Source organism: Oncorhynchus masou, chromosome 9, assembly GCF_036934945.1.
Source record: "Oncorhynchus masou masou isolate Uvic2021 chromosome 9, UVic_Omas_1.1, whole genome shotgun sequence".
Classification (NCBI taxonomy): Eukaryota; Metazoa; Chordata; class Actinopteri; order Salmoniformes; family Salmonidae; genus Oncorhynchus; species Oncorhynchus masou.
The window spans coordinates 34248165-34270516 of NC_088220.1; the positions used below are offsets into that span (position 1 = coordinate 34248165).

General features: G+C 41.6%; 1 protein-coding gene across 2 annotated transcripts in view; it reads left to right on the top strand.

Moving 5' to 3' along the window:
• The window catches only part of LOC135545916 (transcription factor COE3-like), a 100372-nt gene that overhangs the window by 47647 nt on the left and 30373 nt on the right, over positions 1-22352 (top strand). For both annotated transcript variants that reach the window (XM_064973898.1, XM_064973899.1), the window contains exons 7-8: positions 20846-20927; positions 21060-21177. In XM_064973898.1, the coding sequence (XP_064829970.1) occupies positions 20846-20927; positions 21060-21177 (200 nt within the window). The remainder of the gene's footprint in view (positions 1-20845; positions 20928-21059; positions 21178-22352) is intronic.

Below are 22352 nucleotides of genomic sequence, written 5' to 3' on the forward strand. Positions count from 1 at the left end.
AAGTTTACAAAGGGTTGGTAACAGGATAAATGGTTGGCTATTTGAGCCAGTAAAGGGGGCTTTACGATCCTTAGGTAGGCCTGAGGGCACACAATTTCTACTAGGCTTATATTGAAGATTTGGCAATATCGTACGCCAATATCCTCAGAAATTTTCCATCCACGTAGTCAGACCCGGGTGGCTTGTCATTGTTGATAAACAACAATATTTTTTTTCACCACTTACACACTTACTTTACGGAATTCAAAATTACTATGCTTGTCTTTCATAATTTGGTCAGATAAACTTGGATGTGTAGTATCAGTGTTTGTTGCTGGCATATCATGCCTACATTTGCTCATCTTGCCAATGAAAAAATCATTAAAGTAGTTGGAAACATCAGTGGGTTTTGTGATGAATGAACCATCTGATTCAATGAATGATGGATCGGAGTTTGTCTTTTTGCCCAAAATGTCATTTAAGGTGCTCCAAAGCTTTTTACTATCATTCATTATGCCATTTATCTTTATTTTATAGTGTAGTTTCTTCTTCTTTTTATTCAGTTTAGTCACATGATTTCTCAATTTGCAGTATGTTTGCTAATCGATTGTACAGCCAGACCTATTTGCCATTTCGTTTCCCTCATCCCTCTCAACCATGCCATTTTTTAATTCCTCATCAATCCACGGGGATTTAACAGTTTTTACAGTTATTTTCTTCATGGGTCCGTGCTTATTAGTAATTGGGATAAGCAATTTCAGAAATGTGTCAAGTGTAGCGTCTGTTTGCTCCTCATTACACACCACGTACCAACAAATATTCTTTACATCAACAACATAGTAATCGCTACAAAATGTGTTGTATGACCTCTTATACACTATACTAGGCCCAGGCTTTGGAACTTTGGTTTTCCTATATATGGCTACTATTTTGTGATCACTACGTCCGATGGATTTGGATACTGCTTTCAAACAGATTTCTGCAGAATTAGTAAAGATTTGACCAATACACATTGATGACTTCATTCCTGTGTTGTTTGTAACTACCCTGGTAGGTTGATTAATGACCGGACCAGGTTGCAGGCACTAGTTACAGTTTGAAGCTTTCTCTTGAGTGGTCAGCCTGATGAAAGCAAGTCAATATTTAAATCACCCAGAAAATATACCTCGCTATTGATATCACATACATTGTCAAGCATTTCACACGTTATCACTTGGTGGCCTATGGAATCTTCCCACCAGAATGGGTTTTTAGGTGAGGCTGATGAACCTGTAGCCATGTTACTTCAACAGTTTTAACATGAGATCTTCTCTAAGCTTTGCAGGAATGTGGTTCTGAAAATAAATGGCCACAACTCCACCTTTTGGCATTTTTTTTTCTGTGGATCTTATAACCATGTATTGCTACCACTGTATCATCAAAGGTATTATCTAAGTGAGTTTCATTGATTGTCCAAATATGAATATCATCTGTTCCTAGCAAATTATTGATTTCATGAACTTTGGTGCATATGTTAATGTGGGCTATTTTTAACACTTTCTGGGAAGCTTGATTGTTTTTCCTGCTTTTCTGGGAAGCTTAGCAGAAGTAGACATCCTCAGGTTATTTATGTTAGTGCAGGGTGAGCTGCACACAGTGGACTTCCTGCTAGGGCACACCACCTCAGTGCTAACAGTAGAACTCTGGATCATAGGCACATGATGACTGCAGACAATAGCTGTAGGATCAGCAGAGGCATTCAGGGCAGTAAGAGGGACATGAATTAGGTTACTTACATTGTGTCTTCCAGCGTCCCTGGGATAATGTACATTTGCTGAAGCATTATGACAACTCAGCGACACAATGGTAGGGATTAAATGAGCTGGGCTTGGGTCATTTTCCCTAACCCTAAACCTAACGCTAACCCAAAAACCTAACCCTTGCTCCGAACCCTAACCTTAAAACTAACCCTAGCTCCTAACTCCAAACCTAATTCTAAACCTAACACTAATTCTAACCTTAACCATAAACCCCCTAGAAATAGCATTTGACCTTGTGGGGACTAACAAAATGTCCCCAGTTGGTCAAATGTTTGTTTGTTTACTATTCTTGTGGGGACTTCTGGTCACCACAAATATAGTTGAACACACACACACACACACACACACACACACACACACACACACACACACACACACACACACACATACACACATACACACACACACACATACACACACACACACACACACACACACACACACACACACACACATAACACAAACCTCTTGACTCCCATCTGAATGGTTGGAGTGGAGGGATAATGTGAAATCCAGAGAGGGAGCACACCCAGCAGCTGATGCTGAGATAATGCTTTTGTCACTGAGGTATTTGGCCGTGGCTGTGTGTGATTGAGGGTATGTAGCTGTTTTTGTAAAAGAGCTGTGTACGGGTGACCCATGTGTCTTGAGCGTAGAGAGTGTGTGTGTGTGTGTGTGTGTGTGCGCGCGCATGCATTGTGGTCTTGCGCACGTATGTATTATCAGTGAACCTGCGGTGCTATATGTTGATGTCTGTGCAACGCATTTGTCATTTATGGGAATGTGTGCTGGAGTCTGGAGAAAGTATTCATGTCCATGTGGGCACATTTACGAGTGTGTATGCGTGCCTGTACTGTGTGTGTGTTTTGTGTTTGCGCCTGCATGCCTGTGTGTGCCTGGGATGGATCCAGGCTGTGCACCTGCACTGCTCTCAGGGCTTCGTTTCCCTCTCCACTCTGCTGTGGCAGACAGCCATGCTGGAATATCTGCGGCTTTCCCAACAGCTCCGTATCAATTACTCCTCACTTGTCACCCACTTATGAATATTTATGATATTTGTAATAAAGTGCCTCTTCTAACTTGGTCTTTGTTTCTTGCTGGCCATTGATTGATGCCTGTTTGTGTGTGTGTGTGTGTGCTCATCATTTTTTAGGGACATAACCCACGGCAAAGAGCAAACAATTGTTTTTCAAAATCATATTTTCCCTTCTTTTTCATCATTCATTTACTTGAGTATATATTTGAAATATGAATGACAATTTCATACACAGGAAATATCTGTGAGATGCATATTTCAATGCTCCAGGAAGCAGTTACAGTAAGATACTGTGTGTCCACATCATCGCTCTAAAGAGAGACTTAATTCCTCTCTGGCACTTTGGCATCTGGATGCTATTAGCAGTGAATGATTTCATGAGTAATCCACTTACACTGACTGGAAATATGAAAAGATAAATGTTGACTTCAATCCTGCACTCTGGACAATAAAGGAGGTAACGCTCCTCGCTGATGAAAGCAGCCTATTGTTTTTGAAATGAAAATAAAAGTTTAAACCCGGCATAAATTAAAATTCAATGGATTATTTGATGTTTCATTACTGTGGTGCTGAGGTCTCATTGGGTGGGATGGTTAGAGTATAGAGAGGATCTGTTTCCTTTTATGTTCAGACTCATCTGCAGTCCATTGTAGTAGCAACTCTATTCTCCCACACTGGGAGTGGAACTCTCCAGTGTAGGTCAGGGGCAGGTAGGATGGATTTCACTGATACGCCAAGCAGACAGGTCTTTTGGGGACCTCCTTTTTTTTCACAGGCTAAAACCAAAAGAGAAAACAAACAAAGCTTTAAAATAGAAATGTCTACAACTGTCATTTTTTTGTATTAATATATTTGACTTGTATTATTTATTTCCTGAAGAAAAAAGTTTCAAACTTTGTGCTAACAGGTCTTGCTTAACATTATTGCTAAGGCTAGTTCAATTGAATCTGGACCATAGTCGCCAGACCCATTTCCCTTAAGGACAGACTCAAAAACTCACATACCTTTTGGCTCGGGTTTTGAGAGCAAAGTATCAAAACGATAATCACAACTTAAACACCCATTTCTCCCTACTTATACAAGAAGCAGGAAACATCATGTGTTCATGAAGCTAAATCTGTTGAGTGAGACTGGGAGGAGGTATTGGGAAGTGTTTTTCAAGGCTGCAGCAACTGCCCCACCTAAGCAGTGTCCAGGGCCTGGCCAAGGTAGAGGCAGATGGTGTGAGGGAGTACACCTTGTCCCTGACCACATCCCTCCCAAAGCAGCTGAGAGAATTCCTGGGCCAAACAGATGGAGAATATCATTGGGCTTTCGCTCTCTGTGATTTTAAAAACCTACGTCTGGAAATGAAACAGCCCCAGTTGGAAGAGGAGCACAACACATCTTTTTTTCCTTCTCTACCCAAGCCCTGCCGCTGTTTGTTCCAATTAGGTGTAGCTTGGTGCTATGTTGACGCCCGGCTGAAATTTCCTCCCCCTTTTATTTGGGCTCCAGTCGTGTTTGATTAAACTTACCGTTTGAGACGTTCTAACGTGGTTGGGTTCTCCACCGACTTCAAAGGCGGGACTAAATTACATTTACTTTGTAACGGTTGCATCATTATGCTGCTTCTATCAACATATCACCGGCTGTATATCTGTTTGTTCCTCCCTCCTTCCTCCCTCCTTCTTTGTCTTATCTCTTCCTCAGCACACAAAGAGTACAAACAAACAGAACAACCAGGAGGTTGCCATGTTTTTCCCTAGTCAGGTGACGGGAGGAAGTCTCTCTGTTGTTGATGAGAGGCGTTCTCAGTGTGTTCTGTCTCCATTCACAAACAATTGAAGGGGCCGGCGCTTAAAGAGGTTAAAGTGGCATGTGCGATATTATAATGAAACGCTTGAGAGGCAACCCCCAGGCCGTTTATTCAAATGGGAGAGTTATTTTTAATTTTGGTTCAATAAAGCAAGACGCTCACTCGTCTCTGCCTAGATACTTAATTAAATACTTGACTCCGTGTTTTTGTTTTTATGACGCCAGGCCTCGTTTGGAATAGCACTAGCCATAAAGAGAAACATTTGTCTGACAGACAAAGTAAGGGATAAATCACTCTTCCTCTGAAGAACGTTTTGAAATAATAATAAAAAAACTGAAATTATATTACTTAGTAGAGTCCATTTCTCAGACCATTATAATTTGCATTCTTTTTCTAAGAGACTTTTTGTTATTCGCTAGTTCGGTCGTTACATTTCTCTCCTATACAGGAAGTCCATATACAATACATTTGTGTTCAGGCCTGCTTAATGACAGGACTTGCATTCAGTCCCTTCTTCCAGTTACAATCTGCAGTATAGATACTCTTTCACAGTATTTCCCCATGCATATCTCCTCCCTCTCCTCCAAGTAAGATGTCTCCCTGCAGACCGTTTCCATGGCTCTGGCTGTGCTTGGTGTCTGCCTTACATCGCCATATTTCTCACACTGTCTCCCAGTCTGCAGGGTCTAAACTGGTGGCATCTGCTAGTCCATCTCTCCCTCTGTTTACCAATATGCTCCCAGTCTGTCCATAGGGCCCTCATTGACTGAAATATATGGCTTCATCTCAAGTATACAGTGGATCTCCCTCTCCCTGGGCCTTAGCATGCTACAGCAGTGGATTAGGCCTGATTGATTCTATCATGCACTGAGTGTGCAGTATGCACCGGTAGGCTCCTTTAAAATCAGAATAGAGAGCCTTTATTGGTGAATAACAGGCATCATTTGGTGAAACATCTGTCTTTTCTGTATAAATTGTTAGAATCATCAGGTGTATAGTGTTCAGGTGTGTGTGTGTGTGTGTGCCACTCTACAAGCACACCCCTCTGCTCCGTCTCTCTACCTCGACAGCCTGGCTGCTCTGGCGCTAGGCCCGAGGCCCACTCTGCATTAAAAAGCCTGCAGGCCCCGGTGTGAAAAATGGGGCCATTTGTGCTTGTTTGTAAGTCCTGTCAAGAAGCAGCACCTCTGGTCCGGGCCGGTTAACAAATTGGATGTTTAATCTGGTGACATTCCTATCTGGGCCAAGGGCTAATGTAGGTGTCTAAGAATAACCTGGGCGGCAGGCGTGATAGATGGTAGCCTATTATGGGCTGTATTTAAATCTGAGAGGACAATTCCTCCGTCGCCGCCCCCAGACTGACAGCTTGATTTCAGTGCTGGGGGCCTGGATGGAGCTGTCAATCAACGTGTCAGGAAGGGATTTTCTCTTTTTTTCACCTTCCTCCTGCATTCGGCGGACAGGTTGTTGGACAGCCCGTCCTCTCTCTCGCCGAGACGGTGATTGTAGACATGTGAGGGAGGAGAGGCTAGCTGGTAGCCACAGGTCTGTGGTTTTTGACCAGCCGACATAGGGGAATGTGCTCGTGTTCGACTCTCTGATGCCTAGGAAATGGACGACTCCTACCTCCTAGGCACTTAAAGATCTGGAAGGATTGGATAGGTATAAGCAATAGGGTGGAAGTTCCACCCAGCCTATCCTATAGCAAGGACTTATAGCCTGAAACAAGCCTTTAACCTCAGATGTCTTGGCACTCATGTCAAAGGAAAAATACAACGTTTTGCATCAGACTTACTCCAAGAGACTCAATTGATGCTCCAACCGTCCTGTTTCAAGCTGTCACTGGACCGAGTCAAGTTGATGATTCAAAGAATATTCAACACCACCTCTATGAAAGATATAGAGCGGCTTCCTCATTCAGCTCCATACATCGCTGTTCAGGGCTTTACCTGTCGTTGTGGTGATTCTCCTCCTGCTGTGGAACGTATTGTGTGTGTGTGTGTGTGTGTGTGTGTGTAGCCTATGCATGCATGCATGCTTGTGTGTGTACCCTCCTCCTGCTGTTTCACTCATCACAGTGTGTGTGTATGTGTGTGTCCACCTGCTGTTTCACTCCTGCTGAATCCCTCAGTGTGAGCTCTCAGCCTCTGCTTTTGATGCACTGCGTTTGTTGTGGTTCTATATCTGATGCTCCCCATACACAACCCGACCACATCTGTTCACCGTTCCCCGCTTTAGGGTTTTACCCTACCTCCAAAACACCTCAGAGATAACGACGACATGTCTCTTCTACCGTTTCAAACTTTCCTAACAGTACTGAGGTTGAAAGGTGTTCTATCTAATGTAATTACGCTCATATGTGTTTTCCAAAACTCGCCAAAATTGGAAAAGAAAAACATGAAATAATTGTTTGATATCAAGAATGTTGTTTCTGAACAAACCGTGATCTTTCTGATGCGTGATTTGATGATATGTTTCTCGGCACAGGAAGCAAACGACAGATTTTTGCAGCTTGCTACAATTTCTAATGCATGCCGGGGTCATGAGGTCACCGCAAGTCACAGTTTTATTTTCTCTCGTTAGAGCATTATGTCGTGGAGTGATTTTGATTGGAAAGATAAATATGTTCTTTGCCATGGCAACAAGGCCAAAACACAGCTGAGGAAGGACCAGAGGAAACCTGAGTGCAGCAGAGAAGTGTGTGTGTGTGTGTGTGTGTGTGTGTGTGTGTGTGTGTGTGTGTGTGTGTGTGTGTGTGTGTGTGTGTGTGTGCGATGGGTGGGTTTAAGTACCAACAGACAGGAGATTGTGGTGGAACACGTACTGGTTTACTTGGCCAAACAAACTCCATTCTCTCTGTGCTCCAAAGCAGTTTCTCACATCCACCCTCAGAGTAGAGCCAGCCACACTTGCTGCATGAAATAATGATGGGATGTTCTGTTCATATCTGTGTTCAAGGAATTCTGCATGTGTTTTTTCATATGATAGATCTCACATAAAAAATGGGATTTTGTTAAACACACAGTGACATTTTTCACGGTTTCCGCAAGCTGATAACGCTTCACTGACACAAAGCTCTCATTAACAACACTGCTTTATTTTAAAGGATCATGTTGTCTTCAGCATAATAAATTAAATATAGATATATTCTAGGCAGATATTAACTCTGATCAAATTATTTATCATCTCTCATACAGTAGCAGAGTTGTTGTATCCTTTAGTGGAAATGGCCAGCTGCCAATTTACCAGGTTCAGACAAAGTCATCTCAAAAATGTTCAGCAGTAATGGATTTTCTGTCACATCATTTTTAATGTTGAATAATCGGTGTCTGATCAAAGATAAAGGTGAGGTAAAATCCTGGTGCTGGCTTATATTGCGATCAATTTGATTTGGATATTTAAGGCCATCCGTTTGTCTGATTGAGCCCTCCTCTTGTACTGTGTTGATTTCCAGGCAGAGAGACGGCCTTCCTTGATACGTCGGAAGTGAAAACAAACCCTTCTAAAATATTGAGAGGACACATTATGTATTTTATAAGTAGCAAATGAATTGTGCATGACACTCTTAGCAGAAATAAACTGCTTTTGTATCTCTGGCAAAGTTTGGGGAATAAGGGACCAGAGTCATAATGCGTTGTTAAGACAATAGACAATCGAGCGTGTGTGTGTGTTTATGTATGTTTCAGAGAGGGAGAGAGAGAGCGCGAGAGAGAGAGATCTGTTCCAGGGACTGTTTTAGTGCCTCATCAAATATTTAGTTTGATTGTACATGGTCCTGTAATTGCCATCTTGGCTACTAAATTATGGATGGCATGTAGCAGAACCGAGGAGGATCCTAGTCTTGGAGCGTTGTCAGGAGGGGACACACACACATAGACACACATACACACACTGAGCCATATTGTTAACTCCATCCGTTTCATACACTAATTAGCTATACAGGAGCTTCCTCAGAATGTGTCAGTAATTATTTGAAGAGGGCATTTGTTTTCAATACAGTAGAGTAAATATTAGATACTGTAATAAGACTGTGTGGAATATGGTTCGTTCTGATGTTGGGGAAAATGTTCCTTGAATTTAGCAGAACAACAATAACGAGTAGATTAAATCAAATGACAACCGATTGGGAAACAATTAGCGACAATGCTAATGTCATTTCAGTGTCTCTGGGCAGACTGTAGATCTCTGTGCCTAACCTAAGTGTTTGATTAGGAACTTATCTCAGTTATACTGTGAAGCAATTCAGCAGTGTGTCATCTCTCAGTTGATTTCAGCCTTAGTTTTGAAATTGGAGAAGTCGACCTCAAAGAATCTGAGGCGCCATCTCATTGCCTCCTGGTGCTGCTCATCATAGAGTAAACAGCACCGCCTGGTTCTGTCTTTTCATAGGCATCAAACACGCAAAGCAAATGGTGGGGCAGAATTGGAAACGCGGCAGCTTTTAAAAATACCCCTGCTGAAATATTGATTTCTTATTTTTCTTGCCTAACGTAATAAATGAGAGACTCTGGGAATGGTGAAGGTGTGTGTGTGTGAATGTGTGTGTGTGTGAATGTGTGTGTTTGTGTCTGTGTGTATGGAGTCAGAAGGGCCTTGTAATTTGAGCCAGACATAATTGCTTCAGTATAGTGCTGTGGGTGTGGTCCCAGGATGACATCATCTAGAGTGGACCTCAGCTCACATCCGCTGTAATGAAAATGATGCTGAAGTCAGATGCTTATTCCCTGCTCAGCCTCATTCAGCTTTAGTGTACATCATATGTAGCTATTATCTCAAGCTTTATTCCTTTGAAACAATGTTACACAACCGCTTTCGTCAAGCGGAGGGCCTGCATAGTGATTTCTTGTGCCTTTGTTCTTTGTTTAATGTATTTTGCCCCTTCCTGGCCTACTGCCTCTTTGTGCAGCTTCTGTGCCAACGTTATTTGTAATGCTATTGTACTTGGGGCTAACTGTATGCAGCGTCCCAATAGTCACATCTCCTTTCCTTATGTTCACAAGGCCTTATAAGGCCGAAGGTCTTAGAAAATAAAACCGAGATGGAGTAGTACAGATGTAGGATCTTCATTTGATCACACTTTTGTTGCTGAGATTTTTCCTGCACTTGCAACTTGCGGTAAATTTGAGTTTTAAAAAGTTTGTCATTTCCAAATTGTAGACTATATTTGCCATAATAAAAAAATGTATCAACCCCTACAAAAAAATGCCCATTCATTATAATTCACATAATAATTCATGTTTTCTGCTGTAGCAAACTGGCTCAAATTAAGATCCTACATCTGTAGACCATCCAGTCCTTACACCTATCAGCGATCACAAAGGAAAGGAGACAAGGACACAAAGAGACAAGGAAAGGACGCCTTGAGATGAATGTGGACTCAGCCTAAACTGAGGCAGGTTAGCCCAGCAGGACTATAGCAGCAGTAACTCCTGCCACAGCCACGGTTCCACATTAGAGTCTGGCAGGCTCACACACCCCCTTGTAATTGATTGTAGGGCAGCATAATGAGGTGGCAGCTTACAACAGAGACACTGACTCTCTCATTATCTTTACCTACTCTTTAAGAGCTGAAGCGAGACGGCGGGACAAACTGCCTGGAACTAAAAGCAGAGCCCTGGCTGTAGATGGACATTCATTATTTATGATGTTTTAATAAGTTCTCGATAGGGAGGGAGGAAGGGGTTGAACAGAAAAGGAGAAGTTACTCCCTGGCTTTCCTCCCTTAGGGATGGATTGAAATTTACAGAATGGTTACTTGGAGGTAAATTGGGGAGGCTCGTGCTTTTTCAATTTCAGTCAAGGGGAAGGTTTAGTATTGTTTAAATCTAGTCAAAGGGAGGGTCATATAATTGGTAATGAAATGTAAATATTTCTCAGTGTTTTAGAATTAGTTTCTTATTAGGCTATATATCGACATGTGCAAGATCCTGCTCCTCATCTCTGATTCTCCGCTGGGTGCGCAATGTCAAGTGCGCCTATATGCTACAGTTGAAGTCGGAAGTTTACATACACCATAGCCAAGTACATTTAAACTCAGTTTTTCACAATTCCTGACATTTAATCAGAGTAAAAATTCCCTGTTTTAGGTCGGTTAGGATCACCACTTTATTTTAAGAATGTGAAATGTCAGAATAATCGTAGAGAGAATGATTTATTTCAGTTTTTCTTAATTCATCACATTGCCAGTGGGTCAGAAGTTTACATACAGTCAATTAGTATTTGGTATCATTGCCTATAAATTGTTTAACTTGGGTCAAATGTTTTGGCGAGGCTTCCACAAGCTTCCCACAATAAGTTGGGTGAATTTTGGCCCATTCCTCCTGACAGAGCTGGTGTAACCGAGTCAGGTTGGTAGGCCTCCTTGCTCGCACACGCTTTTTCAGTCCTGCCCACAAATGTTCTATGGGATTGAGATCAGGGCTTTGTGATAGCCACTCCAATAACTTGACTTTGTTGTCCTTAAGCCATTTTTCCACAACTTTACTTTGGAAGTATGCTTGGGGTCATTGTCCATTTGGAAGACCCATCTGCGACCAAGCTTTAACTTCCTGACTGATGTCTTGAGATGTTGTTTCAATATATCCACATCATTTTCCTACCTCATGATGCCATCTATTTTGTGAAGTGCACCATTCTATCCTGCAGCAAAGCACCCCCACAACATGATGCTGCTACCCCCGTGCTTCACGTTTGGGATGGTGTTCTTCGGCTTGCAAGCCTCCCCCTTTTTCCTCCAAACATAATGTTGGTCATTATGGTCAAAAAGTTATCTTTTCGTTTCATCAGACCAGAGGACATTTCTCCAAAAAGTACAATATTTGTCCCTACGTGCAGTTGCAAACCGTAGTCTGGCTTTTTTATGGTGGTTTTGGAGCAGTGGCTTCTCCTTGCTGAGCGGCCTTTCAGGTTATGTCAATATAAGAGTTGTTTTACTGTGGATATAGATACTTTTGTACCCGTTTCCTCCAGAATCTTCACATGGTCCTTTGCTGTTGTTCTGGGATTGATTTGCACTTTTTTGCACCAAAGCACGTTCATCTCTGAGACAGAACGCATCTCCTTCCTGAGCGGTATGATGGCTGCGTGGTTCCATGGTGTTTATACTTGTATACTATTGTTTGTACAGATGAATGTGGTACCTTCAGGCATTTGTGGAGGACTTGTGGAGATATATAATTGTTTTTCCTGAGGTCTTGGCTGATTTCTTTTGATTTTCCCATGATGTCAATCAAAGAGACACTGAGTTTGAAGGTAGGCCTTGAAATTAATCCACAGGTAGACCTCCAATTGACTCAAATTATGTCAATTAGCCTATCAGAAGCTTCTAAAGTCATGACAGCATTTTCTGGAATTTTCCAAGCTGTTTAAATGCACAGTCTACTTAGTGTATGTAAACTTCTGACCCACTGGAATTGTGATACAGTGAATTATAAGTGAAATAATTTGTCTGTAACCGGAAGTTTGCAAGTTCAAACCCCCGAGTTACAAATCTGTCATTCTGCCCCTGAACAGGCAGTTAACCCATTGTTCCTAGGCCATCATTGAAAATAAGAATTTGTTCTTAACTGACTTGCCTAGTTAAATTAAAAATACAACTAGACTGCATTACACGCTGCAGTAGATATTCCAACCCTGAGCTCTGGCCTGCTCTGTTCTTACTGATCAAAAACTGTTTTCTGTGCTGCCTAACCAATGTCTGTGCTGTGTAGTCCTACGGTGGTAGATAAGGAGAAGAGTTAAAGGCTTCTTAGGAAAATATTAGTTGTTTTGGCCTTGCCTAAAGCCTATGTTCTGTTCAGTTTGAGGAGGAGAGCATGATGATTAGAAGGAGGACCGGAGGACCGCTTGCTAGTACTATAATTATTTATTTTTTAAATGTTTCTTGCCCCTTATGTATCAGAGTTATTGACCTCACAATAAGCCAGATGCGAGTAACTTACATTGTGGTGCTGAGACTTGGACAGCTCATGGTGCTGAAAGTAGGCAAATTCAAGTAGGCATAATTCATTTCAACCGCCCTTCGTTTTAGTTAGACTGCTAACAACAAGAGGGCTTTGTGTTGGAGTCTATTTCTTCCTACTTATGAAATAAGAGGTAGGCCTACCTGTTTCACAGACAAAATTAGTCTATAGTGCTACACCCATAGATTTATCAGTCAATTCCTCCACCCACCATGCACTCTTTGAATAGCCTACCTCCGTGTCAGTGAATTGCTCTCAAGTTAAAAGTAAGTCTCGATTTGAGGGGGTATGAGTGGATATGCCGTAGGCCTATATTTATTAATGAAGATGGAGATAACCACAGGCCTACCCCTTGATAGCTTAATATTTAGAAGAAAATAAGATGGATCTGATTATGTGACCCACCACCACAATTCAGTTGTATGTAGAACATTTTGAAACTGTTTTTTATTTTTATTTTTACATTGGATAAAAGTAGAGACTCAGGGCTAGAAAATGGTATATCATACACTGCAGTTGAGAAACAATGGGAAAAATGGCCTGTGAATGTTTTGGTGCATCTACTGGAGAACTCTTCCTTGTTTACACCTATTCACCTATACCTGTTCACACCCTCTTAAGCCTTAGCCCCACCCATCTCTAAGGATTCACATGAGGCCATACTGTATGCTAAACAGAGTGAGTAGTGTAGTAAACAACCAAAGATTTAGCCTACAATAAGAAAAAACTCCAGGTAAAAATACACTTCATCTAGTCCTTGGCCTATATCCTAATCTGACTTTGATGCAGGTCATGTTGTTCTTCACATTACTGTCTGGTGAACACACACCATATACAATCAGATCTATGTTTATTTGTCACATACAGAAGGTGTAAATGGTACAGTGAAATTTTTACTTGCGTGTTTGCATAGTAGCAATATCAAAAACAAAGTGTCCAGATAACAATATTTTAACATTATTAGATGACTCTTACCCAGGCACACTTGTCTAAATTGATGGGTCATGTGAAAGAAATGCTGTAACCAACCCCCAGCCATATCTAGCTAAGTGGATGAGTCACTATTGTCTAGACATGTACATATGTTCATGAAATACAATAGATGGCCAGAATCACACCTGGCGGTTTTGATGGTTCATGTAATCATCTGGAAAAGTGGAGTCTTTTGTTTAGACATGTAGCTAGCATGATCCCAACTCATACTACTACCAATACAAACATTGTCATAGCTGTAGTATGAATCTGCAGGTAGAAGCTAGACTCTTACCTGTATCAACGGATGAGCGCTTCATAGCAGACTGGAATCATTTAACTCCTACATCTTGTTTGGCCAGCATTGTGTCAAGTCACTCCGGTTCACACTGACCGTTGCATATGCAGAAAGTACCCCATCACAACTTTTTCCAACAGATCTTTGTTGACAGCGCCCGCTAAATTCAGGGCGTCAATATTGTTGAGAAAAGTAGCAAAACTTTTATAGTTCTCGATGTCTAATGTTATATCTTTCAAAAAGGCTGAATTGGAAATGATTACCAACACATACTGAGCAGCTCATGTTATAGACAGAGGCATGCTCCATGGCAGACCAATCAGAACTCATCTCCTGGCATGTCCAGCCCACTCATTATCTCAGCCAATCTAGGCTAGTGGGAAGGTTCCTGGCTTTTTCCATGGCTAAACCAACTAGGCTCGTAATTGAACAATTGTATTTTGTATTTACAGATAGCATACATGTTTGTTATTAAGGCACATGAAAGTTCACATGTTCCAGAAGGCATATCTGCCCAAAAAATACATTCTGATAAAAAAATATATACATATGTTCAAATGCCTCTCCTGTGAAGTAGTGATGTGCGACATACACCTCGCTTCCTGAAACAAGTCACATATAAAGTGATCTATAACAACACTTTGGGTCCGCGATGCTTTATGCTAGAAACAAGCTCTAAAGTACCCGGGAAAGACGTAACTCCGATACATATGGGGATATCATTGTTTTGTTTCTTTGACATTTAGAGGCTGACTTTGCTTGGGAAGTAATCTAAATGATCAAGCTATTCACTTTCTGTACAGTAGAATATGTTTAAACCCAGACAGCTCTTAGGGAAACCCTTGTGACCTTCTTTCGTTGGGTTAAGCCACAGAAAAAGAGTAGCCGTCTGTTGAAGCAGACATTTTTCTGCGTCGGAAGGCCTGCTGTCTGGGGTGAAAAAGTTAGCCTAACTTTTGAAAGTACCATGCTCAGATTCCTTATGAAGTCTCCGATTTAACAAGACACACAGAAATATAATAACACGTAGGCCTCTCGCTCTGTCCATATTTAGCCTGTAATTTTTGGTAATTAGTGTGGTATTAAAAAAGATTCTGATCATATGTAACATGAAGTAGAATTGCAAGAAATGTTTACCTAAAGGCAATTTTTTTTCTCAGACCTGTAAATATGATGTTGGATTCATGCAATGATTTGACTATAAAAGAGATCTTTCCACCCCTACTTTTGTCCACGTGGTCTGCCAACCCACAACCTTCTGACCCGCAGCCCTGCGCCCTATCAACATTCCTGCATTGCAATTTAATGCTTACAAGACAAAGAAAAGTTTCTAAAACTGCATATATAAGGCTCTGATCTGTCCAAAAGTCAGGGTAAACGATAGACCTGTTCTCTGCTATATACTTTGTTGTAATTATAATTTTACGTATAAGGAGGGTCTTCCAGCATTCAGAGAGGGTTTACGTAAAATATGTTTTGCTGAACGGAGGGCCATACATTTTCATTTTTAGAGACATTTGATTTTCTCCATGTAACACTTAGTATAAATAACGTTAATTCCCTTATTATTCTTATACTTGTATATTTATCTGAGGTTTGAAATAACATCCAATCAGGTGTGTATGTGCATTGGATTGCCACAGATACAGTAAAGACTGAAACTGGAGAGGTCAAGTCAATCAAATCAAATTTTATTTGTCACATGCGTGGAATACAAGTGTAGACTTTACCGCGAAATGCTTACTTACAAGCCCTTTCCCAACAAAAAAAGTAACAAAAGTAACAAAAGATTAAGAAGTAACAAAAGATTTGAAAAATGTAAAAAAAAGGAGAGTAACACAATAAAATAACAATAACGAGGCGATATACAAGGACTACTGAGTTAATGTGCAGGGGTAGTTGACGTAACATGTACATGTACAGTTGAAGTCAGAAGTTTACATACACCTTAGCCAAATTGTCACGTTCTGACCTTTTTATTTCCTTTGTTTTGTCATTATTTAGTATGGTCAGGGCGTGAGTTGGGGTGGGCAGTCTATGTTTGTTTTTCTATGATTTGGGTATTTCTATGTTTCGGCCTCGTATGGTTCTCAGAGGCAGGTGTCATTAGTTGTCTCTGATTGAGAATCATACTTAGGTAGCCTGGGTTTCACTGTGTGTTTGTGGGTGATTGTTCCTGTCTCTGTGTTTGCACCAGATAGGGCTGTTTAGGTTTTCACGTTTCTTGTTTTGTTAGTTTGTTCATGTGGAGTTGCTTTATTAAAGAACCATGAATAGAAACCACGCTGCATTTTGGTCCTCCTCTCCTTCACTGCAAGAAAGCCGTTTACACAAATACATTTAAACTCATTGTTCACAATTCTTAACATTTAATCCTCGTACAAATGCCCTGTCTTCGGTCAGTTAGGATCACCACTTTATTTTAAGAATGTGAAATGTCAGAATAATACCAGAGAGAATGATTGATAGATTGCAGCTTTTATTTATTTCATCACATTGCCAGTGCGTCAGAAGTTTACATACACTCAATTAGTATTTGGTAGCATCGCCTTTAAATTATTTAACTTGGGTCAAACGTTTTGGGTAGTCTTCCACAAGCTTCCCACAATAAGTTTGGCCCATTCCTCCTGACAGAGCTGGTGTAACTGAGTCAGGTTTGTAGGCCTCCTTGCTCGCACACGCTTTATCAGTTCTGGCCACAAATTTTCAATAGGATTGAGGTCAGGGCTTTGTGATGGCCACTCCAATACCTTGACTTTGATGTCCTTAAGCCATTTTTCCCCAACTTTGGAAGTATGCTTGGAGTCATTGTCAATTTAGAAGACCCAATTGCGACCAAGCTTTTAACTTCCTGACTGATGTCTTGAGATGTTGCTTCAATATATCGGCATAATTTTCCATCCTCATGATGCCATCAATTTTGTGAAGTACACCAGTCTATCCTGCAGCAAAGCACCCCCACAACATGATGCTGCTACCCCCGTGCTTCACGTTTGGGATGGTGTTCTTCGGCTTGCAAGCCTCCCCCTTTTTCCTACAAACATAATGTTGGTCATTATGGCCAAACAGTTCTATTGTTGTTTCATCAGACCAGATGACATTTCTCCAGTATGATCTTTGTCCCCATGTGCAATTGCAAACCGTAGTCTGGCTTTTTTATGGTGGTTTTAGAGCAGTGGCTTCTTCCTTGCTGAACGGCCTTTCAGGTTATGTTGATATAGGACTCGTTTTACTGTGGATATAGATACTTTTGTACCTGTTTCCTCCAGCATCTTCACAAGGTTATTTGCTGTTGTTCTGGGATTGATTTGCACTTTTTGCACCAAAGTACGTTAATCTCTAGGAGACAGACCGCGTCTCCTTCCTGAGCGGTATGATGGCTGCGTGGTCCCATGGTGGTCATACTTGCGTACTATTGTTTGTACAGATGAACCTGGTACCTTCAGACGTTTGGAAATGGCTCCCAAGAATGAACCAGACTTGTGGAGGTTAAAAAGGGGGTCTTGGCTGATTTATTTTTATTTTCACATGATGTCAAGCAAAGAGGCACTGAGTTTGAAGGTAGGCCTTGAAATACATACACAGGTACACCTCCAATTGACTCAAATTATGTCAATTAGCCTATCAGAAGCTTCTAAAGCCATGACATAATTTTCTGGAATTTTCCAAGCTGTTTCAAGGCACAGTCAACTCAGTGTGTGTAAACGTCTGACCTACTGGAATTGTGATACAGTGAATTGTAAGTGAAATAATTTGCCTGTAAACAATTGTTGGAAAAATTACTTGTGTCATGCACAAAGTAGATGTCCTAACCGACTTGCCAAAACAATAGTTTGTTAATTAACAAGAAATTTGTGGAGTGGTTGAAAAACAAGTTTTCATGACTCCAACCTAAGTGTATATAAACTTCCGACTTCAACTGTAGGTAGGGGCAAAAGTGACTAGGCAATCAGGATAGATAATAAACAGTAGCAGCAGCGTATGTGAAAGTGTGTCTGTGTGAGTGTGTATGACATCAATATGTGTGTGTTTGTGTTCGTAGTATGTATGAGTTTGTGTGTAAAGTCCAGTGAGTGTGCATACAGCCAGTGCAAAAATGTTAGTGCAAAAAAAATCAATAAGTGGGTCAATGAAAATAGTCCAGGTAGCCATTTGATTAACAGTCTTATGGCTTGGGGATAGAAGCTGTTCAGGAGCTTTTTGATCCTAGACTTGGCGTTCCGGTAGAGAAGGGTCTACTGGTTCAGGGAGAGGTTGAAAATGTCTGTAAAGAGACACTTACCAGCTGGTCAGCGCATGTTCTGAGTACTTGTCCTGGTGATCCATCTGGCCCTGTGGCCATGTGAATGTTAACCTGTTTAAAGGTCTTACTCACATTGCCTACGGAGAGCGTGTTCACACAGTCGTTCGGAACAGCTGGTGCTCTCATGCATGCTTCAGTGTTGCTTGCCTCAAAGCGAGCATAGAAGGTATTCCGCTCGTTTGGTAGGTTCGCGTCACTGGACAGCTAGCGCCTGGTTTTCCTTTTGTAATCCATGATCGTTTGCAAGCCTTGCCACATCAACGAGCGTCAGAGCCAGTGTAGTAGCATTTTATTTTGGTCCTGTATTTACTCTTTGTCTGTTTGATGGTTCGTCGGAGGGCATAGCGGGATTTCTTATAAGCGTCCGGATTAGTGTCCCGCTCCTTGAAAGCGGCAGCTCTAGCCTTTAGCTCAATGCGGATGTTGCCTGTAATCCATGGCTTCTGTTATAGCATAGTATAACATACTATGGAATATTTGAACTTAAATATATGGTAAAACATTGTAAAAAAAATGTTGATGGGCCCCAGTGCTGAGCGGTGCAGCTGCCAAAAGCCTGAGAGTCATTTTCTCCCACTAACTCTAGTCTCTCCTGATGTGATAATGATGTTTCACCATCATATGTCTCGTATAAAATTCTCTGCCAATTTGGAAGCTACAACAAAGTAATCGCTGCAAGTTTCAAGCATGACACTGGTTTCAAAAGGCTTTTCAGTGCTCATACTCTTAAAATAGGCCATTGGAACAGGTGTGTAGTCATTATATTTCTGATATAATGAAAACCCTGGTGGTTTATAAACAAGGGATTGAAATGGCTCCAAATGTACAGAAATATATTTCATACATTCAATCTAAGTGAAGTTACCTGTTGACTTTTCGGATGGGATCGGGTAACCTTTTCAAGTGACCAAATCATTGTGCAGCTGTGAAGTAATACAGTTTACAGCACAAGTCTGGCCTGAAAACTAACTCCTTTCTCTCGCTCCCATTTCTCAAAGTTGAGATCAACATTCAACCTCCGTCCTGTCATCTTCTACAAGCAGCTACTTCCCCCTTTGCTTCCCGAGCTGCTATCGCAGAACCATTCCAAAGGGAACCAGGCTTTGATCTGGTGCCTCTTTTCCATGAAGAGACCTGGAATCTTACATTCCTTGTCAACTCCTGCCCAGTGGCAGATGGAGGATCCGGGGCCGCCGAGACAACATCACATGCTCCCCCCTCCACAGACCTCACCCTCAACACTCTATTCCTATTTTTGCGTTTTATTTATTTTTCTGTTTTCTTGTCGTTTTGGAAAGCTGTGGTGAATCTTAACTCTGAACTGGCTCTACCCAGGGCTTCTAGGAGGGTATGTCCCAGATTCTCATTTTTTTGTGTGTGATGCAAGTTGGTGTGCTTGCTTGGCTGAGCTCTGCTCTGGTACAACGCCATTGGATCTGTAATATCGGCGTGGCTGGTTGGCTTACCAGGCCCTTGTCTCCAGCTGCGTTTTAATTCAATCCCTATTGATCTATATCTCTCCTCCCAAGGACTCTGATATCATATGAATTGGGCTTGGGGATGGGTTCCCCATGTTATTGTATTCCATTGCCATAAAGGGCATTAGTAGCCTATAGTGCACCCCAGATCCAGTTTCAGTCAATACCGGCTAAATAGAGTAGCAATTTCTTTCTTGTTCAATGTGTCATTACAAAATGGGCATATTTCTTTACGCAACAGGGCTCTTTTGAATTCACACTCCCTCTCTCTTTTTCTATGCTTATCACTGTACGGCCACTCGAGGCGGTTTAGATATATGTTTTGATTGAGCAATGAGAAAATCGCTTCGCTCACCACTGTGTGTTTTAAATATATTGTTACTGTCTTGTTAGGGAGAAATCGATGCTCTCTTCAGATAGCGACCATTTATATCTCTCTGAAAGGGCTGCTCTCCGCGACAGGAGACTCCCAGCATCCTTTGCAACGGAAAAAAATGGGTGGCTGCATTGGACGAGGTTATCCCTTGGTTAATGTGACATGGCTGTCTGTGACCTTGCCGGTTGTTAACTGCCCGGATTATTATTGTGATAATGTGGCAATTAAAAAGAAAGCGCTCCATCAAAATAGGGGGCTTCTGGTCCCGAAGATGGATGTGTGGAGATTACATGGCAGCGGGAAATGCATTAAGACGGCAATCCATTTTTACTGTATGGCTGGGAATCTTTGCTCCAATGGCTGGGTTATTACGGCCCATCCTCGTTGATATCCATTCCCAATCAATACCCCTCTGTTGCCGTAAAAACAGTCAATTAACACATGGGAGAAAGGATTGGACACAAAGAAGGTCAAATCAAAAGCCAACCCTAATGAGACACCATGAGTCCGGAGGGAGGAGGAGTGTCATTTTGTGTTTATTCGAGAGAGAAAATATGAAGAAAATGATTGCTTCAAAATAATTCATATAATTCTCGATTTTATTCAAGTGTTTTGAAATGTTTACTGAGCGAGATGTCCCTAGTTTGATTTTGAACATGAATAGCAAATAAAAAGCATGGTTGCATTTGATTGTGTTAACTATTTTTCTCCCAGCATGCATCACATTGAAAATTGCATCAACATTCAAATGTGATGAACTGTTTTCAGTGTTTGAATAAAACCTCTTGATGAAACAGAGTTCTAATGTCGTTTGTATGTTTCTTTTCTTTCTTTTGTGTTTACAGATTCTTCCTGAAGTTCTTCCTCAAGTGCAATCAGAATTGTTTGAAAAATGCAGGGAACCCACGAGACATGAGAAGGTTTCAGGTATAAGGCCATATTTAATGTTAAACCTGCCACTATAGTTCCACACAACATACATTTTCTCATTCGGCTCACAATGCAGGTACACAAATTCAAAACACAGTATATCGTTAAGGTTCTCTGTTTATCCCTCAGGTGGTGGTCTCCACGACGGTGAACGTGGATGGCCACGTCCTTGCTGTCTCCGACAACATGTTTGTCCACAACAACTCCAAACATGGCAGGAGGGCCCGACGCCTGGACCCCTCTGAAGGTACAACTGCCTCACACTTACAGACGACATGACACTTTCTCTAAAACCTCAATGCATCTTGGTGTCTTTGGCCAGTGTCTAGAAACTTTGGCTGTGGTGAAAATGATGGTGCGACATTTTATTTTTCCCCACTGAACAACTGACTTTTAATTACATCATCCTCTTTATTGGACTAAATTAAACCATATCCTTATGTCTGGAAAAAGATGATGACATCCTCTTTGAATTGGGAACCTTTTTATTACCAAAGCCCTAAAAAAACACACACCCCAGAATCACACTGTAAAATCTAACTCACCGCGTCTTTTGCGGTTATGACGTAACATGGTGCCATATTGTGAGAAAGAATAGTACTCTTGTTCTTACCGGCAATATTAAAACATTGTCCCTTACCTGCCTAGCAACCACATGGCCTAGCACCTGGCTAGGCACAGGGAAACCGCTTAAACTTATCGCTTTGAACAAACTTCTTACAAGTTTCTGAGTTGACAAATGACAAGAGCATTGGGACACACTGGATAAACAGTACTTAGGCATTCATAGGAACACTGGGAGAGAGAGAGAGTCACATGGGTGGTCGCCACTGACGGCAACAGAGCAGAGCAGTACGGTGCCATTGTGTGACTGGAGTCAGAGCTCCATTGTCTCCCTATGCAGACTTGAGAAGGCTATCACTGAAGTCAAGGCTCCACTGAGGGAGTCTCACCGTCTTTCATCTCAGACAGATTGGGATGTTTTCAGAGGCGATAAAGCCAACATCTGCTCCTGTCTTTGTTCCATCCCCCCTAAGCCCCCCCCCCCTCGATAAATGTACAAAGTTTCCACAGTCTGTTTCACAACATTGTGTTTTATTCATTTGTGAGAGTCCCTCCATTTGACTGTGTGTTTACGGCTGTGACAGAGGGGAAATTAATAGCAATGACGGTAGACTACCGAGGAAAAGCCCCTTCTCCAACAACACCCTCAACAAAAAAAAAACTCCAGTTAAACGGTGTGAGAGACTCTGTCAAACAGTATCCCATTGGTTGAAGCACATTGCGCTCATTTATAATCTACTGGCTTCAATTGTCATTCAAGCCTTAAAAGTCTGTTTCCCATGCCTCCTCTTTCGGGATCATCTGTACATTTGAGAAGGCTCCACTGTTCCACCACTCCCAGGGCACAGTTAGAATGAC